Genomic DNA, 15667 nt, shown 5'->3' with positions numbered 1-15667 from the left:
CAAAAGAATGATACCCAATTATAAGCTAAGCTCCAATAAGAAGAATACAGTGTCTCCCAAAATGCCATTAGCGCCCGAGCTTTCAATTCCCAAGCTCTCCCCTCAGTAGCTTTAACGGAATCTCCATTTAATTGGAAGCTTTGGATGGCTGGGGCTATCACGTGGAGACGGGTGCAACGATGACTACATAAAGCCCTCCAATTGCAGCGTGTTAACTCCTACTTCCATCATTATCAAAACCACGATTCTCTTCCAGAACAAGATACAAATTGTTCGCCATCTAGGATGATGTAAGTGCAAATCTTCTTTGCATCTCGTATTATCCTACTCTCTAGCATGATGTTCCAAAATAGCATGTATTACCTGATCGCTATGATGTGACATTTTATCACCAAGATCTCTGATTCTAGAACTTTTGACACGCCATTTCTTCAATTGCCGTTGATAGTAGAAAACGTCTACGCTAACATACTTGAGTGGAAGCAATCGTTAGAATACGGATCCAATTACTCTGCCGAGTTAATCGCATCATATTTGGTGCTTCTTTTTCACGCAAACCATCCATATTCATAAGCTACCATGACATCATCCGCACCGAAACCCCCGCGCGGCCACTTCAGCGTGCTCTATTTTGCCGGTGCAGGCTCTTTCACGGGACGAGACTCTGAGAGCTTGCCTGCGCCTTTGCCCTTGGGGAAGCTTTTCTCCGAGCTGGAGTCGCGATATCCCGGCGTCCAGGCCAAAATCCTCGACTCGTGTTTGGTAACGGTCAACCTTGATTACGTAGACGTTCCCGAAGACGGCGAGGACGGCGCTCTGATCCAAGAGGGCGATGAGGTTGCCATAATTCCACCCGTCAGCTCTGGCTGAATATCTGGCCGTATTTTTTTGCCCGTATAGTGACGCGTGCGGCCAGGGTTAAAATCAGAGGGACTTTCAAGGAGACACATGGTCTTCCTGGTGAGGTGAGAGCAACGGGTCTCGCTCTGGATCTGCTCTACCGACTCGGTTCTGAAACGACTGCTTCCACCGAGATACCCACTCCCAGCTGATTATCTTTCGTTCGGATTTCCGTATTCTCCGAACCGTTACGACTGCTGCGGCAATGACCAAGACCGCGGCCAACGTTGACAAAACAGCTATCACAACTGCCAGCGCCGTACCGGATGAGACTTTACACCCAAGAGGTCTCGTCCTGACCTCCCATCGCTCATCTGGGTGTGGACAAATATTACCACCAAAGGCCGCCAACACAGGAATGGTGTACTCATTTGGCACGCATGACCACGTCTACACAGACAAAGCGTCAATATACCGCTGCCAGAAGCCATGATTCATGATCGTGGCACATGATGGAATAACTGTAGGAAATAAGGGGATCGAAAAGGTGCAGATTTCCTGTAAATTCAGTTCCGGCATGGGGAGGCTCACATAAGGGCACCAGCTACAGCCTTGGCTGTTCAAGCATCCCCCGCATGCCTGCTCAGCCCAGCATCGTTGAAAATGCTCATCCATGTTTTCGGCAGCTGAGAAGCTACCATTAAAGGCTCCGGTGGCTTGGAGTCGCATCTCGTATAGACTCATTATAGGTAAACGAAAAGCTAAGCAAAACCAACTGTGATGCAGCGCTTCTGGCAGTAAATAGATAAGGACAGGGAGTTGAAAGAGCTGCGTTGTGGTTTAGAAATGTTGGGTGGTCTGATTGCACAGCCTCTGTTTCCCGGACATAGAAGGCCGAGTTCCTGGTCAGACCGAGCGGGGAACAGAATGAAAACAAATAGAGTTCAAAGGGCAGCGGCAACATTAGTCAGGTTTGCATGTGCGCACGGCGATTTAAGCTGCATCTTGAGTGCCATATTGCGTACAAGCTCTTATCCGTAATCGAGGGGAGTATAGCAGCTTCACGCTTCCAAGTATATGCAGACTAGCAAAAGAAAGTTCTCTCTATCTTGCCTATTGCCTGATACCTTTCAATATTTGCATGCAGAGGAAAATAGCAATTGGCGTTTAAGGAATGCTTCCATCTCGACATCATTCCTCTAGAGTATTCTAATCCTCAGCTCCATACGTAAAACGTAAACCCTACAAAGTTTGAGCAACAAGCAACACCACAGCTTCGCACGGAGCCAGCGAAAGCTGCTCGCCCTTGAAATCATCCGACTTCCTCCCATGCGTGCTAAAGAGCACCTCCAAAGGCACATCAGAACTCCCCAGCACCACCTCGTCTCGCGAAAAGTTACACATGACGAGCGCCATCTCCGTCGCGCTCCTCCTCCTATACGCAAACACCCGCTCGTTGGCTTTGTAGGCGAGCTGGAAGCTGCCGTAGACGAAGATGTCCATGTACTTTTTGCGCAGCTGCAGGACCTGGCGGTACGTGTGGTAGACGGACTGCGGGTTGCCGGTTTGAGAGGCGGCGTTGACGTCCTTGTAGTTGTCGTTGACGCGCATCCAGGGGGTGGTGCTGCTTGTGAAGCCGGCTTGGGGGGTTGCGTCCCATTGCATGGGGGTTCGGGCGTTGTCGCGAGATTTCTTTTGGTATTCTGCTTTGACGAGTTTCTTGGTTTCTTCGTCTGCGGTGTCTTTGTATAAGCTGGAGTAAGTAGAATAAAAGTCAGTATGAACTTCGTAAGAGGGCGTATATATACATGTAGCTTCCCCTCGTATCATATGGTTTATCGAATCAACTTACTTCCAGTGATTAACGCAATCAATGTCTTTGTACTCCTCAATGGGCCACTCCTTTGGAACATTCGTCATGCCAATCTCCTGTCCCTGGTATATAAACGGCGTGCCAGCCTGGAACGCATGAAACACGGCAATCATCTTTGCACTAGCCTCGCGGTGCTGAGGGTCATCGTGTGCGAAGCGGCTGATGACTCGCGGCTGGTCGTGGTTCTCCAGGTAGAGGGCGTTCCAGCCGTTGTTGTTGTACATGAATTCTTGCCATTTGGTGACAACCGTCTTGAGCTTTGCGAGAGTCCATGTCCCGGGAGAGAACTTTCCGGTTGGGCCGTAGTCAAGATCCATGCTACATGATTTGAACAGTCAGTTTCGTGGTTATACGCAAGGTAGCTTAGAGAGGCCTATGGCGTTGTTTTTCTCAGATTCCTGGTCGACTTACTGCTCAAAGTGGAAAATCATGTTGAGTTCTCCCCGGTCGGCGCCCACGGCCTTGATGATCTCATTCTGATCTTGTACGCACGGCATTTCTCCCACATTGAATGCATCATACTCTCTAAGAATAGCACCGAGATCTTTCAGGTACTCGTGCAATCTAGGTCCGCAAGCGTAGTACTCGTGGCCCCGGCAGACCACCTTATCAGAGTCTGGGAAGCGTTGGTCTTTGCTGATGAAGTTGATGACATCCATCCGGAAGCCGTCTATTCCTCGATCGAGCCAGAAGCGCATAACCTCATGGACAGCCTTGCGCACGTCCGGGTTTTCCCAGTTGAGATCGGGCTGCTCTCGGCAAAAGAGTCGCAAATAATATTCGTCTGTTGTCTCATCGTATTCCCAGGCGCTGCCTTGAAAGTGACTCTCCCAGTTGTTTGGGGGCTGTCGATTGCCTTGAGCATCGTACTTGGGCGGACGCCAGATATACCAATCCCGAAAGGCATTGTCCTTTGACTTTCTTGATTCCTTGAACCACTCGTGCTGATCGCTTGTGTGGTTGACAACAAGGTCCAGGACAAGCTTCATCCCCCGTTCATGGAGCTTGTCCTTTAGAGTATCAACGTCACTGATATCGCCATAGATGGGATCAATCTTTCTATAGTCGCTAATATCATACCCCTAGTCAAATTGTATTAGTTAGAATACATATGTCTCCCAAAAAAGTAGCGTGAATATGTATGTTTGTGCTTGTAGGGTAGCGGATTAAAGCTGAGAGTTTAAACTAACCATATCTTTTTGGGGACTTGCGAATATGGGCGACAGCCATACTATATCCACGCCGAGGTCTTTGAGATAGTCTACTCGTGAAATGATGCCCTTGAGATCGCCTGTTCCAGAGCCCGTGGTGTCTTGAAAAGAGGCCGGATATACTTGGTATACCGAACTCTCTTTCCACCAGGTGCGAAGCTGTTCCGTGGAGCCCATGACGATTTCTCTTGAAATGTAACCTTGATCTGGATCGTACGGGGGAGTTTCTGTTTCAACTTTGTTTGAAGACATCAAAATTCAAAGAGAGCATGTTCGTAAGATGGAGGACATTTCAATGTTTCCTTTAGTCGTATCTACAGAGTATGCGGGGTGTTTCGCGGGGCTTGAATCCACTGTAAAGAACACTATGTCCAGGCTATCTCCATCATAGTGGAGGTAGTTTCATCATTGGAGACCCGTAAGAACACCAGAGAGCGAGCACTATTCGCGGATACAATGAGACGGGAGCACAATTGAAGCTGTTAGGCAACTAAGGCCGTGGGAAATGCACTGCTCGGGCCGACGAAAGTTGCCCGGAGTTTCAGCCGTGAAGGTGAAAGTCATGTCTGACGCCGGATATCTCCCCGCATCTTGCGCCGATTTTATGGCGAGACAGTTGCAGAATCCTGCTGCAATGATGGAACAAGATGCAGTTACGGATACTGTATAAGTACCTATCAAGGTGCATCCTCCTTAGGTTGAATGGGAGATGGGCAAATGTGTTGGAACCAGCTTCTCTGTATTTGCTGAGATGTCAACTCATGATATCGGAACAAAGATGCTACATGCACATGTACAGATGGCTGCATTTCTTTATGCATCAAGTGCCTGCCTCTTCACTATCCATGTATATGATCTCCAACGCTTGGTACGGAGTATGTAATACTACCAAGTACTCGTACCCTCAACTTGACACCTGATGCTACCGACTCGACGGGACATTGTGGTTTCAGGTTTGCCTACAGGGATCAATGATGGCTCTGAGCTAGCGGCCGTTCGCCGACCAAGTTTGCCGCGCAGCCCTCTGGCAACAATCAGGTGCTGCTGATGCAGATAAAGTGTTGACGGGAACGATGGTTGTGCTATTATACGCCCATTACATACAGCAGGAGGCCATGCGGGCAAGTTTCCGGTGGCTTGGGTTTTGACATGGCACAGGCCTTTGGCCTTTACTCATCCTCCCTTGGGCTTATCTCACCACTACTGTGACACAGCTGTCAGATGATTGACATGTGTTTGTGTTGGCGTCATGCCCGGACAAGGGATTCCCCGATGAACGAGACATTGGCTCTTGTTTGGTGCTGAGCTGACCAGCTTCAGGTTTGTCTTGGTAGGGATTCACCTGGCATTAGTGGCTCGGCTGAATGAGGAGAAGACTGTACTCCATGTCGCCAGCGAGATTATACGGTGCCGGGGGGTAGGGAGTGCGTTTGCTGTGCTCGTACAAGACTGTCGTTGCTCGTGGTGAAATGACGCAGGGTCCTTTTAAACATCAAGTCATATTGACAGTAATGTCATGATTTTTACTTGTGTCTGTAGCCATCGGATGGGAGGGAACTCAATCTATCCGAAATGCATTCCGCATCAAGCCTCCCGATACGGGCTATTCCGTCCAAGCTTGGCCCATCGACGTGTGACGCTCATTTCGAGGCACGACAGACAGACCACCATACTGTACAGCGAATAGCGTCATCCAGCACAGCCGCGGCGGCCGCCATCAAACTCTACTCTACTGTACTGTACTGGCATGAATCCGGAGTTGACTCGAATCCTGGCCCGTATCCGCGGCACACTGATGGCCCTGAGCCCCGGCAGAGTGGATTGGAGTGCAGGCGCCGGCGACGGCGAGATGCGAGACTTGTCAGCGCAAAGTGGCAGCAGGGGGGAATAGCAGCCTCAAGAGAGCATAAGGCATCCATTCATGGTATTATTAGTAGTACTTTATTACATTAGTAGTAGTACGGTACTTCATTATGAACATGAAGCAAGTATCATGTTGTGACCAGGAGGCGCTCGGAGTCCGATTCAATTGAGATTGGATTTGATGAGGTGGAGAGGGGCAGCCAAGGAGGACAACGTCAAATAGCAATTTTGAAGCTTGAACTGACAGGTGCACGTTGCTGCTAGACGGGTACGGCAGCCTCCGTACCTGTACTTTCCAGCGCCCCCGTGATGGCAGCTGCGCGGAGGTACTCGTACTAGACGCTGCTGAATTGCCGTAGCTGCGGAATCAAACGCCCACTTGGCACGTAGCCGCAGCCCATTTGCGGGTGCCGGTATCCGCCGCCCCGAGCGGGGAGAACGTCATTTTCATTTTCCCGTATTCAGCCCAGCCCAAATGCGAACAAAGAAGCAGACTCGGCCTTTCGGTTGACTGACTGAATGATTGATTGCTTTAACTAGGTGCTGACCAGGAGGCTTACAAGGCACGGCATTTCTCACAGGCACGGGACAGTAGTATAATAGGCATATTAGATCAAGTATTACTCCTAGGTAGGTAGCATTATTAGCAACACGGGATATTGTCTTATACTGTATTCAGCCCGTCCTGGCCAACGATTCCGGGTTGGGCGATCCCGGCCCATGCTAGTGCCATGCCATGCCACCGCGGATGTACCTAATGTACGAAGCATCCCGGCTGCCGATAGAGTAGGCCGTTTGTGAATGGTGAATGGCGCTGCACTCGCAAATGAGACGACGACTAATCTCATGTTGCCTTGCCCTTCATTTGCGTGCGTGTGTGAGTGTGACGCAGAGGTACGACTTACGAGGATGCAGTGCAGTAGAAAACCCTCACTCAGCTGTATTCACCACCCCCTCGGACGAGAACTTGATGAGATCAGAGGCCCGAGGACATGCAGCTACACTACATACATAGAGGGTGCGACTTTTGGTGATGCGCAGTTTTCCCGTGCATTGGTCAACTTCAGGCCAAGACCTTCGGGTTGGGCAGGCAGCAGTATTTTGCTGCCATCTGATTCATCGCTGATCTCGTCTTGTGCAAGCCTTGACCCTCCCTCGCACAAGACGGCTGACAGGCGGCGTTTGCACCGTGCTGCGTCTAATTAATCTAGAGTCTCACCTTTTTTTTTCATGTCAGGGTTGCTTACAAGACCCGACGCTGCTGCAGCTTTTTGCAAAACAAGCCGCGTATGTACCGGGGATGTAGGCCTAGAGCATGTATGTACATATGCCGTGCTGGACACAAGAACCCTGGATGCCACTATCGTCGATTGGGCAGCGTCATTCCAATCCAATACTTACCACATACGAGTACAGTATGGAGCTCATCGTATTAAAGCTGCCGAGGCCTTTTAAGCTACCAAGTACTAGGTAGGTCTTTGGTCCCGCCCGTCCCAAAAGGTGAAAAAGAGAGAACTGGAGCGAAAAAAAGACAAGCATCCCCTCTTCTTATGGGCTTGCCGCCAGAGCATTGTGATGAAAAAATGTGTCGCCGGGTGATATACTTGTGGCTATACTGTAGAGACAATCCACCCCTGCGCAAGCCATGGAACACACGAGAAACCACCGGTGTGCATGTGATATGATTGTTGAATTGCGAGTCTAGTCTAGCGAGACGTTAGTGAGCCTAGAGCGCCAAGTTGCTGTCCATGTATTTTTAGACGTCGGATGGTTGTACGTTCTTGGTATGAGAGCTGCCCTTTGTGATTGATCTTGGGTTGTACCGGCGGCTACTGTGAATACCTGCCCGGTACGAAGCGAATTGATTAAGCCCAAAGAGCTGCTCCGATGCTAGACGAATAGGTACCTAGACTATGTGGTAGTAATTAAAAGCAGCCAATGACCAAGTACGAGTACACGTACATGCAACGTCAAGCTCTGCTAATTTGACAAGTGTGTGTGTGAGTGTGTGAGACTCGGTGCGTTCGTTGTGCCTGTCCGCTTTCTGCCACCGAGCCTCCGCCTCGCCTCGATTTCGATCAACCCATCAAAACTGCCAGCCCTCCGCCCACCCCCTCACACCCCCTCAGAAAAGCAGAGCTAACAAGCAAACTGTGTTCAGCCCTGCCAAACCTACTCTGGGGCTGGCAAAGGCTCTGCTCGTTGAGTTTTGTACTTGGATAATCCCGCGCCGCAGCCGACAATCCCAGCTCTCCATCTCCAGCCCCTCGTCATAGTCATACGCAGACGCAGACGACCGTCGAGGCGAAAATCTTTGCTCTGCGCCCGACATTCAGAACCAGAACAACACAATCGCACCCTCTCCAGCAGCGCATCTGCCAGGTCGAGAATGACGTGAATGCGCCTCGACGACTCCAGCACCTGTTCCGAACGCATGGTAGTGGCCTGGAGCTCTCCGCTAGCGCCTAGGTGACAATGGCTGAGAATGAAGCTGCCTTCCGCATCAGCTCCGGCACGAGCGCCAGCGACAGCACTCGATCCTCCATCACGGCGAAGCCCTCGACCCCGACGGCGGCTTCAACCGAAGCTGCATCGCGCAACGGCATGGGCATGGGCGTGGGCGTGGGCGCAGGTGCGGGTGTAGGCACAGGCACAGGCCCGGCGCACATTGACACGGACGCTTCCACGCCCCATCACCATAAGTGAGTTTGAGAGTTTGCCCAGCTTCCTCGTCTCGTCTCGTGCCTCCAGGGCGTTGTGTTGGCGGAGGCCGGTGCCGTCGCTTGTTCGCGACCTCGTCCCGGCCGCCCGTCCCGCTCGCCTTTGTTGTTGATCTACTGCTATCCGTACAACTGCAAATGTCATGTCTAACGCGGGTCCCTGCGCCTGTAGGAGCCTCTCACGAGATGACGACCTCCAGGTTTCGCCCACCTCGACCGCCACCACGCGAATGTCGCCCACGACGTCGAGAGAGAGCGGCCGCCGCTTGAGCGACCTCACCAACTACCGCCGCGACCTGGCCGTGCTCGACCCCCCGCGAGGCCATCCCAACCCCGCCAACTATGCCGCGAGCCTCGTCGACGAGTCGGCCGACAACATGTCCATCTACTCGCAGTTCTCTTCCGGGCTGCACGGCTTGGGATCCCGAACCGGTGCAAGCTCGTCGCTGGGCATGCAAGACTCCCCGGAGCAGCTCTACTACACAGACGGGCGGCGGCCATCGGCTGCTAGTGTCACCACGACGGCTAGCAGTACTGGATCCAAGGCTAGCGGTCCCCGTGGCGGCTTTCGCAAACTGCAGGGCTTTTTCGGCGAGGAGTTTCCTGGGCGCGATAGTTCCGAGAGCAGCCTGCCGACCTCTTATATGGGGAAGGACCAACGATCGCGCTCCTACAGCCATACTCGCCCGACGCATCGCGATCGTAACTACTCCAATGCCACCGATCATACAAGGGATGCTTCGCCTGCCTCGTCACGACCCAGGACCCCAGTTCCCGCCCCTGAAGTAGTGCCCTTTTTGTATCAGGATAATACTGTAAGTCCGCCTTGTGTTTCCGATCTTCGTTTCTTTCTTCTCCCCTCCTCCTTGCTTTGTTTTCATCTTCTTTTCTTCACCTCACTTTTCTTTTCCCCTTCCTTTCCCCCCCTTTTACCGTATTTCATATTTCTTTTCTTATTGTGCAGCCTCCATGTCCCTGCCTCCCTTTTCCCAAAACGGCGTAAGCTCTCATCTGTACCTTTCATCTTTGATCCACTCTTTTTTTCGTTATGGGGCCGCCTGCGATCCACGAATAGTGGGGGTCGAAATTGGAAATCGGTTTCGCCTTGGAATCATGACACAGAATCTGACCTGCCTGTCTTTCTTCTAGGACATTGCGCGCTATGGAGAGGCACCCGTAAGAGACATCATGACGGGCCCCGATCGGGAACGATACATGTCGGATGGCGCGCCTCAAGTGCCGCCGAAATCCTCACAGTCCTCACGCGCCGGCATCGTTCACCTCCCCAGTCACCATCACCGCCATAACAAGAGTATCGATGATCCGAGGAGCCTGCGGCCGACCACCAGTCGGGAAGACTCTACGAGCAGTTCATATCCTCGCGAACGAGGGGGCATGGCGGGGACGCTCTTCAGCAGCTCACGCTCCAGAGCCCAAAGCCCGACACCGAGCATTGGTAGCGGACAGGCGCCCTACTCAAGGTCTGGCGTGCTCGAGGGACACGCTTCCCCTGGCCACCATGGCAAGCTTGGCTTCATGGGCCGATTTCGACGGCATAAGGACAAAGATGATGGCAACAGTGGCGGCTCCAAGCTGAGAGACTTACCCCAGTCTACCAGGTCTTTGCAGGCAAAGTCCTCCAAGACAGACTTGACGCGCCCCGAGCTGTCGCCATCCGCCTTTCCTTCTACCTTTGTACTCGGCTCTGGAGATGTGTCCGATGCTTCTGATACCCGGTCTTTGGCAGGGCGCGGCGGAACGTTCAAGAACAACTTCCCCTTCTCTAAGAACAAGCGACCCCTTCGGCCGAACGACTGCGACGAGACCATTGGCCCGACCGACCGTGCTGATCCTGGACACATGTACCACCTCGACACGAACTTGAACGATATGGAAGGTATTCTGGCCAAGCCACCCCCATTGACCCCCATGGACACCTCCTTCGTGAACATCGACCCTGACCCCATCGATTCGGCAGTTTCTCCGCCGAAGGGAGGAAGTTGGGATGCCCCTGATAGCTGGGCAGTCCGCCGAGGCACCGAGGATACTACGATACAGCAGCCAGAAGTGGAAGAGCTCTCGAGCCCACCGCGACCCGAGGAGAAACTGACGCCTTACTTTATTCGCATATTCCGATCGGACGGGACCTTTTCAACACACTCCATGGCTTTAGACGCCACTGTTGCCGAGGTCATATCACAAGTGATTAAGAAGACATATGTCGTTGACGGTCTCGAAAACTACCACATCATCATGAAGAAGCATGACCTTATCCGCGTCCTAACCCCCGGCGAGCGGCCTTTACTCATCCAGAAACGCCTCCTACAGCAGGTTGGTTACGAGGAAAAGGACAGAATAGAGGATTTGGGCCGAGAGGACAACGGCTACCTGTGTCGCTTCATGTTCCTGTCTGCCCGAGAGAGTGACTTCCACTCAAAGACGGCGGACCTGGGCATCAAGGCCTCTCAAAAGGTTAACTACGTCGATCTTGCCGGTCGCAACCTCGTCACCATTCCCATCTCCCTCTATCTTAAGGCTAACGATATTATATCTCTTAATCTCTCTCGTAACCTGTCTCTGGATGTGCCACGAGATTTTATCCAGTCCTGCAAGAACCTCCGAGACATCAAATTCAATAACAATGAAGCAAGAAAACTACCACTCAGCCTTGGCCGGGCCGCGAGGCTCACGTACCTGGATGCCTCAAACAACAGGTTGGAGCAACTGGACCATGCTGAATTAAACACCCTCACCGGCCTGCTGAGAATGAACCTCGCAAACAACCGCCTGACGCACCTGCCCCCTTACTTTGGCGCATACCAAGCGCTGAGAAGTTTGAATATTTCCTCAAACTTCTTGGATGCATTCCCACCCTTCTTATGCGACCTGCACAGCCTGGTTGACTTGGATCTGAGTTTCAACTCCATCGCAGAGCTACCGGAAGAGATTGGCCAGCTCAAGAGTCTGGAAAAGTTACTCATTACCAATAATCATCTAAGCGGCGGTGTCCCGGAGTCGTTCAGTGGCCTTATTAGCTTGCGCGAGCTTGACATCAAATACAATTACATCACTAATATCGACGTTATTTCCGAACTGCCCAAGCTGGAGATTCTGTACGCCGCTCACAATCATATCTCAGCCTTTGTTGGCAAATTTGAGCGCATTCGTCAACTCAAATTGAACTCGAACCCGCTCAACAAGTTTGAAATCCGAGAGCCGCTCCCAACCCTCAAGACCCTGAACCTTTCTCAGGGCCAGCTGGCGAGCATCGATTCCGCATTCTCCAACATGCCGAATCTGGAACGCCTCGTCCTCGACAAGAACCACTTCGTCTCACTCCCACCTCAGATTGGTGCCCTGAGCCGTCTGGAGCATTTCAGCATTGCTCACAACTCTGTGAGCGAACTGCCGCCCCAGATAGGCTGCCTAACAGAGCTTAGGGTCCTCGACGTGCGAGACAACAACATCTCTAAGCTGCCCATGGAAATTTGGTGGGCCAACAAGCTCGAAACCTTCAACGCCTCATCCAACATGCTAGAAAATTTCCCCAAGGCCGCGTCAAGGGCCCCCAGACTACCTGGTGAAGAGCTGCAGGGACCACCTCCAACGACAAATGGTAAGACGCTCCCGATGGGAACACTTTCCGCTAGTGGTAGCTCTGAGGAACTGGGAGAAGAGCGCCGGCCGAGCCAAGCGTCGAGCACCACGCTTCTGAGCGTAGGCCCAACGCCCAATATCCCGGGAGCAGACCGAAAGAGTTCTGTCGTGTCCGTTTATGGAAAGGGCGGACGTAAGACGTCTGTCATGTCTAGAGGAACATCGCAATCTCACCAATCTCAGAACACGGTCTCAACTTCAAACCAGTCACTGAGAAAGGACTCGGGTTTATCGTCTAGACTAACCAACACGTTTGCTGGATCATTGCGAAATCTGTACCTTGCGGACAACCGACTGGATGACGACGTGTTTGACCAGATCACGCTGCTTGCCGAGCTCAGAGTTCTCAATTTGTCCTACAACTGGGAGGTCAGCGACATGCCTCAGAGATCAATGCAAAACTGGCCACAGCTGGTAGAGCTGTACCTGTCTGGAAATGTTTTGACAAGTCTTCCGGCAGATGACTTGGAAGAGACGAGTCTTCTTCAAACCTTGTATATCAATGGTAACAAGTTCACCAACTTACCAGCTGATATATCAAGAGCGAAGAAGCTTGCGGTTTTGGACTGCGGAAATAACCAGCTAAAGTACAACATTGCCAATGTCCCATACGACTGGAACTGGAACCTGAACCCGAACTTGAGATATCTCAACCTTTCGGGAAATAAGCGACTGGAGATTAAGCAGACGGCATGGGGCGGTATTGATGGCCCTGGAGCCGTAAACCGCGAGGAGTACACCGACTTTAACCGACTCCTCAACCTGAGGATACTGGGCCTGATGGACGTTACCCTGACCCAACCCAGCATACCAGATCAAAGCGAAGACAGACGTGTTAGGACGTCCGGGTCGTTGGCAGGCCATTTGCCATATGGTATGGCCGACACTCTGGGCAAGAACGAGCATTTGTCCACGGTTGATCTTGTCGTTCCACGGTTTAACTCTTCAGAGACGGAGATGCTTTTGGGTCTCTTCGACGGCCAGGCATTGTCTAACAGCGGATCTAAGATTGCCAAGTATCTCCACGAAAACTTTGGACATATTTTTGCTCAGGAACTCAAAGCCTTGAAAACCCGCCAGAACGAAACACCTGCTGATGCGCTCCGAAGAGCCTTTTTGGCACTTAACAAAGATCTGGTGACCGCCGCAACACAATATTCGGATGACCGGAAGAAAAAATCGCATAGGGGTGTATCTCAGCCGGTCATTCTTAGCAGGGAAGATCTCAATTCCGGAGGAGTCGCCACCGTGTTATACCTTCAAGGCACAGAATTATACGTGGCAAACGTCGGTGATGTTCAGGCCATGGTTATCAAGACAGACAGCAAACATCATATCCTGACCCGGAAGCACGACCCCGCAGAGCCGTCAGAACGGTCAAGGATTCGCGAAGCTGGTGGATGGGTATCGCGCAATGGCCGGCTGAACGATACTCTACAAGTCTCTCGAGCCTTTGGATACGTTGATTTGATGCCCGCAGTGCAGGCGGCACCTTACGTGACCAACATGACCATCCGAGAGAACGACGACATCATTGTCATGGCTACAAACGAGCTATGGGAGTATCTCCCCCCTGGTCTCATCACGGATATTGCGCGAGCAGAGCGCCAGGACCTTATGCGAGCTGCTCAAAAGCTTCGTGATATCGCAATGGCCTACGGAGCATCAGGAAAAATTATGGTAATGATGATTAGCGTTGTCGACCTCAAAAGACGAGTGGAACGATCTCGCCTTCACCGGGGCACGAGCATGTCCCTGTACCCTTCGGGAGTCCCTGCGGAAGCCCCCTACCTCCTTTCCACAAGGAGGGGACGAAAGGGCAAGGGAGATGTTCTCGACTCTTCCCTCAACCGGCTCGAGGCGGAGATCCCCGCCCCGACTGGCAACGTCTCCATTGTCTTTACCGATATCAAGAATTCCACGACTCTTTGGGAGATGTATCCCAATGCCATGCGATCGGCAATCAAGCTACATAACGAAGTGATGCGGCGACAACTACGCCGAATTGGAGGATACGAAGTCAAGACGGAAGGTGACGCCTTCATGGTGTCATTCCCTACTGCGACTTCGGCTCTCCTCTGGTGCTTTGCCGTTCAGATGGAGCTTCTCGAGGTCCCTTGGCCGTCAGAGGTTCTCAACTCAATGTCGTGCCAGCCCATATATGACAAAGAGAATGCGCTGATCTTTAAAGGACTGTCTGTTCGCATGGGCATTCACTACGGGGATTGTGTGTGCGAAACGGATCCCGTCACCCGCCGCATGGATTACTTTGGACCCATGGTTAACAAGGCATCACGTATTTCGGCTTGTGCCGATGGTGGCCAGATCACTGTTTCCTCGGACTTCATCTCCGAAATTCAGCGCTGTCTGGAGAACTATCAAGACACAGACCGAAATGTTTCAACCAGCTCAGAAGCCTCTTTCGAGGACGAGTCAATCGCGACTGCTATTCGCAAGGATTTGAGATCTTTGACCTCACAGGGTTTTGAAGTCAAAGAGATGGGAGAGAAGAAGCTCAAAGGCTTGGAAAACCCCGAGGTTGTCTATTCCTTGTACCCCCATGCTCTCACTGGCCGAATTGAATACCACCTACAACATGAGCGTCAAGATTTAATGGCCGACAGGCCCACTGCAGTCCTGTCTGGTGACCTTGCATTTGATCCCGACACTATCTGGTCGCTGTGGAGAGTCAGCTTACGCCTTGAGATGCTGTGCAGCACTTTGGAGGAAGTCAGGGGTCCGGGTCTTCAGCCCCCAGAGACGGAACTCTTGGAGCGTATGAAGACCCGAGGAGGCGAAGTCACTGAACGCTTCTTGATCAATTTTATGGAACATCAAGTAAGCAGAATAGAGGTAAGCGTCTACTGACTATCCTATTATTTCCCTTGCCTGTTGTCCTCACTCTAACATGAACAATAGACTTGTGTGTCGACCTTGACTATGCGCCATCTCGCCATTGGAGGAGGTACCCTTCGAGAACTTAACCAGCTTCGTGCCCCTATGGCTGCGGTGTTTGAGTTCTTCTTGAAACAGAAAGAGGAGTTGGACCGTTACAAGGAGAAATATGGTCCCATTGAAGATGAACCCAGCAATGGGGTGACTATCAGGGGAGAAATTGAAGATGTTGAAGAAGAGGTGGAGAATTCTGAAGATGGAAGTGACACTGAGCAAGAGTAAATCTTGAATAGTTGTACATTACTGGAGCCTGTCATGAAGCGGATGGGCGCTTATCTCATAACCTTGTTTGGGGGCTTCTGTGGAATCTTTTTTCCTTCTTCTATTACCTCCCAGCGGTCAAGAACCGGTAGGGAGGGTAGAGCCGTCTGAGGCCGGAGGCGTTGAAAAGAGGGCTTGAGTTCCCTTCTTTTTCTTTGTGTTTTTGATTTTGCCTTACTGCATTCTGGATCAATCATGTTACAACGTGGTCGGATGGATTTTACATATGAGACTTTTGCGTTTGGCGCAGTCTTTTTTTCGGCGAAAGTTGTTCAACCGGGGGTTGG

At 51.7% G+C, this 15667-nt stretch overlaps 4 protein-coding genes across 4 annotated transcripts; 2 read left to right on the top strand and 2 right to left on the bottom strand.

Moving 5' to 3' along the window:
* Positions 1–251: 251 nt before the first annotated feature.
* V8C40DRAFT_94959 (40S ribosomal eS28 domain-containing protein) lies at positions 252–988 on the top strand. The gene is made up of 2 exons (XM_083223650.1): positions 252–290; positions 494–988. Exon 2 carries the CDS (start codon positions 580–582, stop codon positions 868–870), a length of 291 nt encoding a protein of 96 aa, XP_083077781.1. The 5' UTR covers positions 252–290; positions 494–579; the 3' UTR covers positions 871–988.
* On the bottom strand, positions 904–1833 carry V8C40DRAFT_94913 (uncharacterized protein). Its single transcript, XM_083223649.1, has 2 exons — positions 1432–1833; positions 904–1290 (listed from the first exon to the last, which is right to left on the bottom strand). The coding sequence occupies exons 1-2, from the start codon at positions 1582–1584 to the stop codon at positions 937–939; spliced, it is 507 nt and encodes a 168-aa protein (XP_083077780.1). The 5' UTR covers positions 1585–1833; the 3' UTR covers positions 904–936.
* Positions 1834–2082: 249 nt separating this feature from the next.
* On the bottom strand, positions 2083–4101 carry V8C40DRAFT_261452 (glycoside hydrolase superfamily; the record flags this gene model as incomplete). The annotated part of the gene is made up of 4 exons (XM_083219265.1): positions 2083–2593; positions 2693–3031; positions 3125–3795; positions 3904–4101. 4 exons carry the CDS (start codon positions 4099–4101, stop codon positions 2083–2085), a joined length of 1719 nt encoding a protein of 572 aa, XP_083077779.1.
* A 4636-nt stretch (positions 4102–8737) lies between these two features.
* On the top strand, positions 8738–15341 carry V8C40DRAFT_272449 (adenylate cyclase; the record flags this gene model as incomplete). Its single annotated transcript, XM_083220360.1, has 3 exons — positions 8738–9322; positions 9657–15017; positions 15084–15341. 3 exons carry the CDS (start codon positions 8738–8740, stop codon positions 15339–15341), a joined length of 6204 nt encoding a protein of 2067 aa, XP_083077778.1.
* Between the last annotated feature and the right edge of the window lie 326 nt (positions 15342–15667).

This window comes from Trichoderma camerunense (assembly GCF_050948025.1).
Source record: "Trichoderma camerunense strain CBS 138272 chromosome Unknown V8C40scaffold_2, whole genome shotgun sequence".
NCBI classification, from domain to species: Eukaryota; Fungi; Ascomycota; class Sordariomycetes; order Hypocreales; family Hypocreaceae; genus Trichoderma; species Trichoderma camerunense.
This window is presented reverse-complemented; position numbering and strand designations above follow the sequence as displayed.

Bases quoted from the DNA above. Each gene is read 5' to 3' on its own strand.
- V8C40DRAFT_94959 (XM_083223650.1), top strand. From the start codon at position 580: ATGACATCATCCGCACCGAAACCCCCGCGCGGCCACTTCAGCGTGCTC.
- V8C40DRAFT_94913 (XM_083223649.1), bottom strand. From the start codon at position 1,584: ATGAGTCTATACGAGATGCGACTCCAAGCCACCGGAGCCTTTAATGGT. The intron at 1,291-1,431 runs GTGAGCCTCCCC...TTGTCTGTGTAG, and splicing joins GCTGTAGCTGGTGCCCTTAT to ACGTGGTCATGCGTGCCAAA.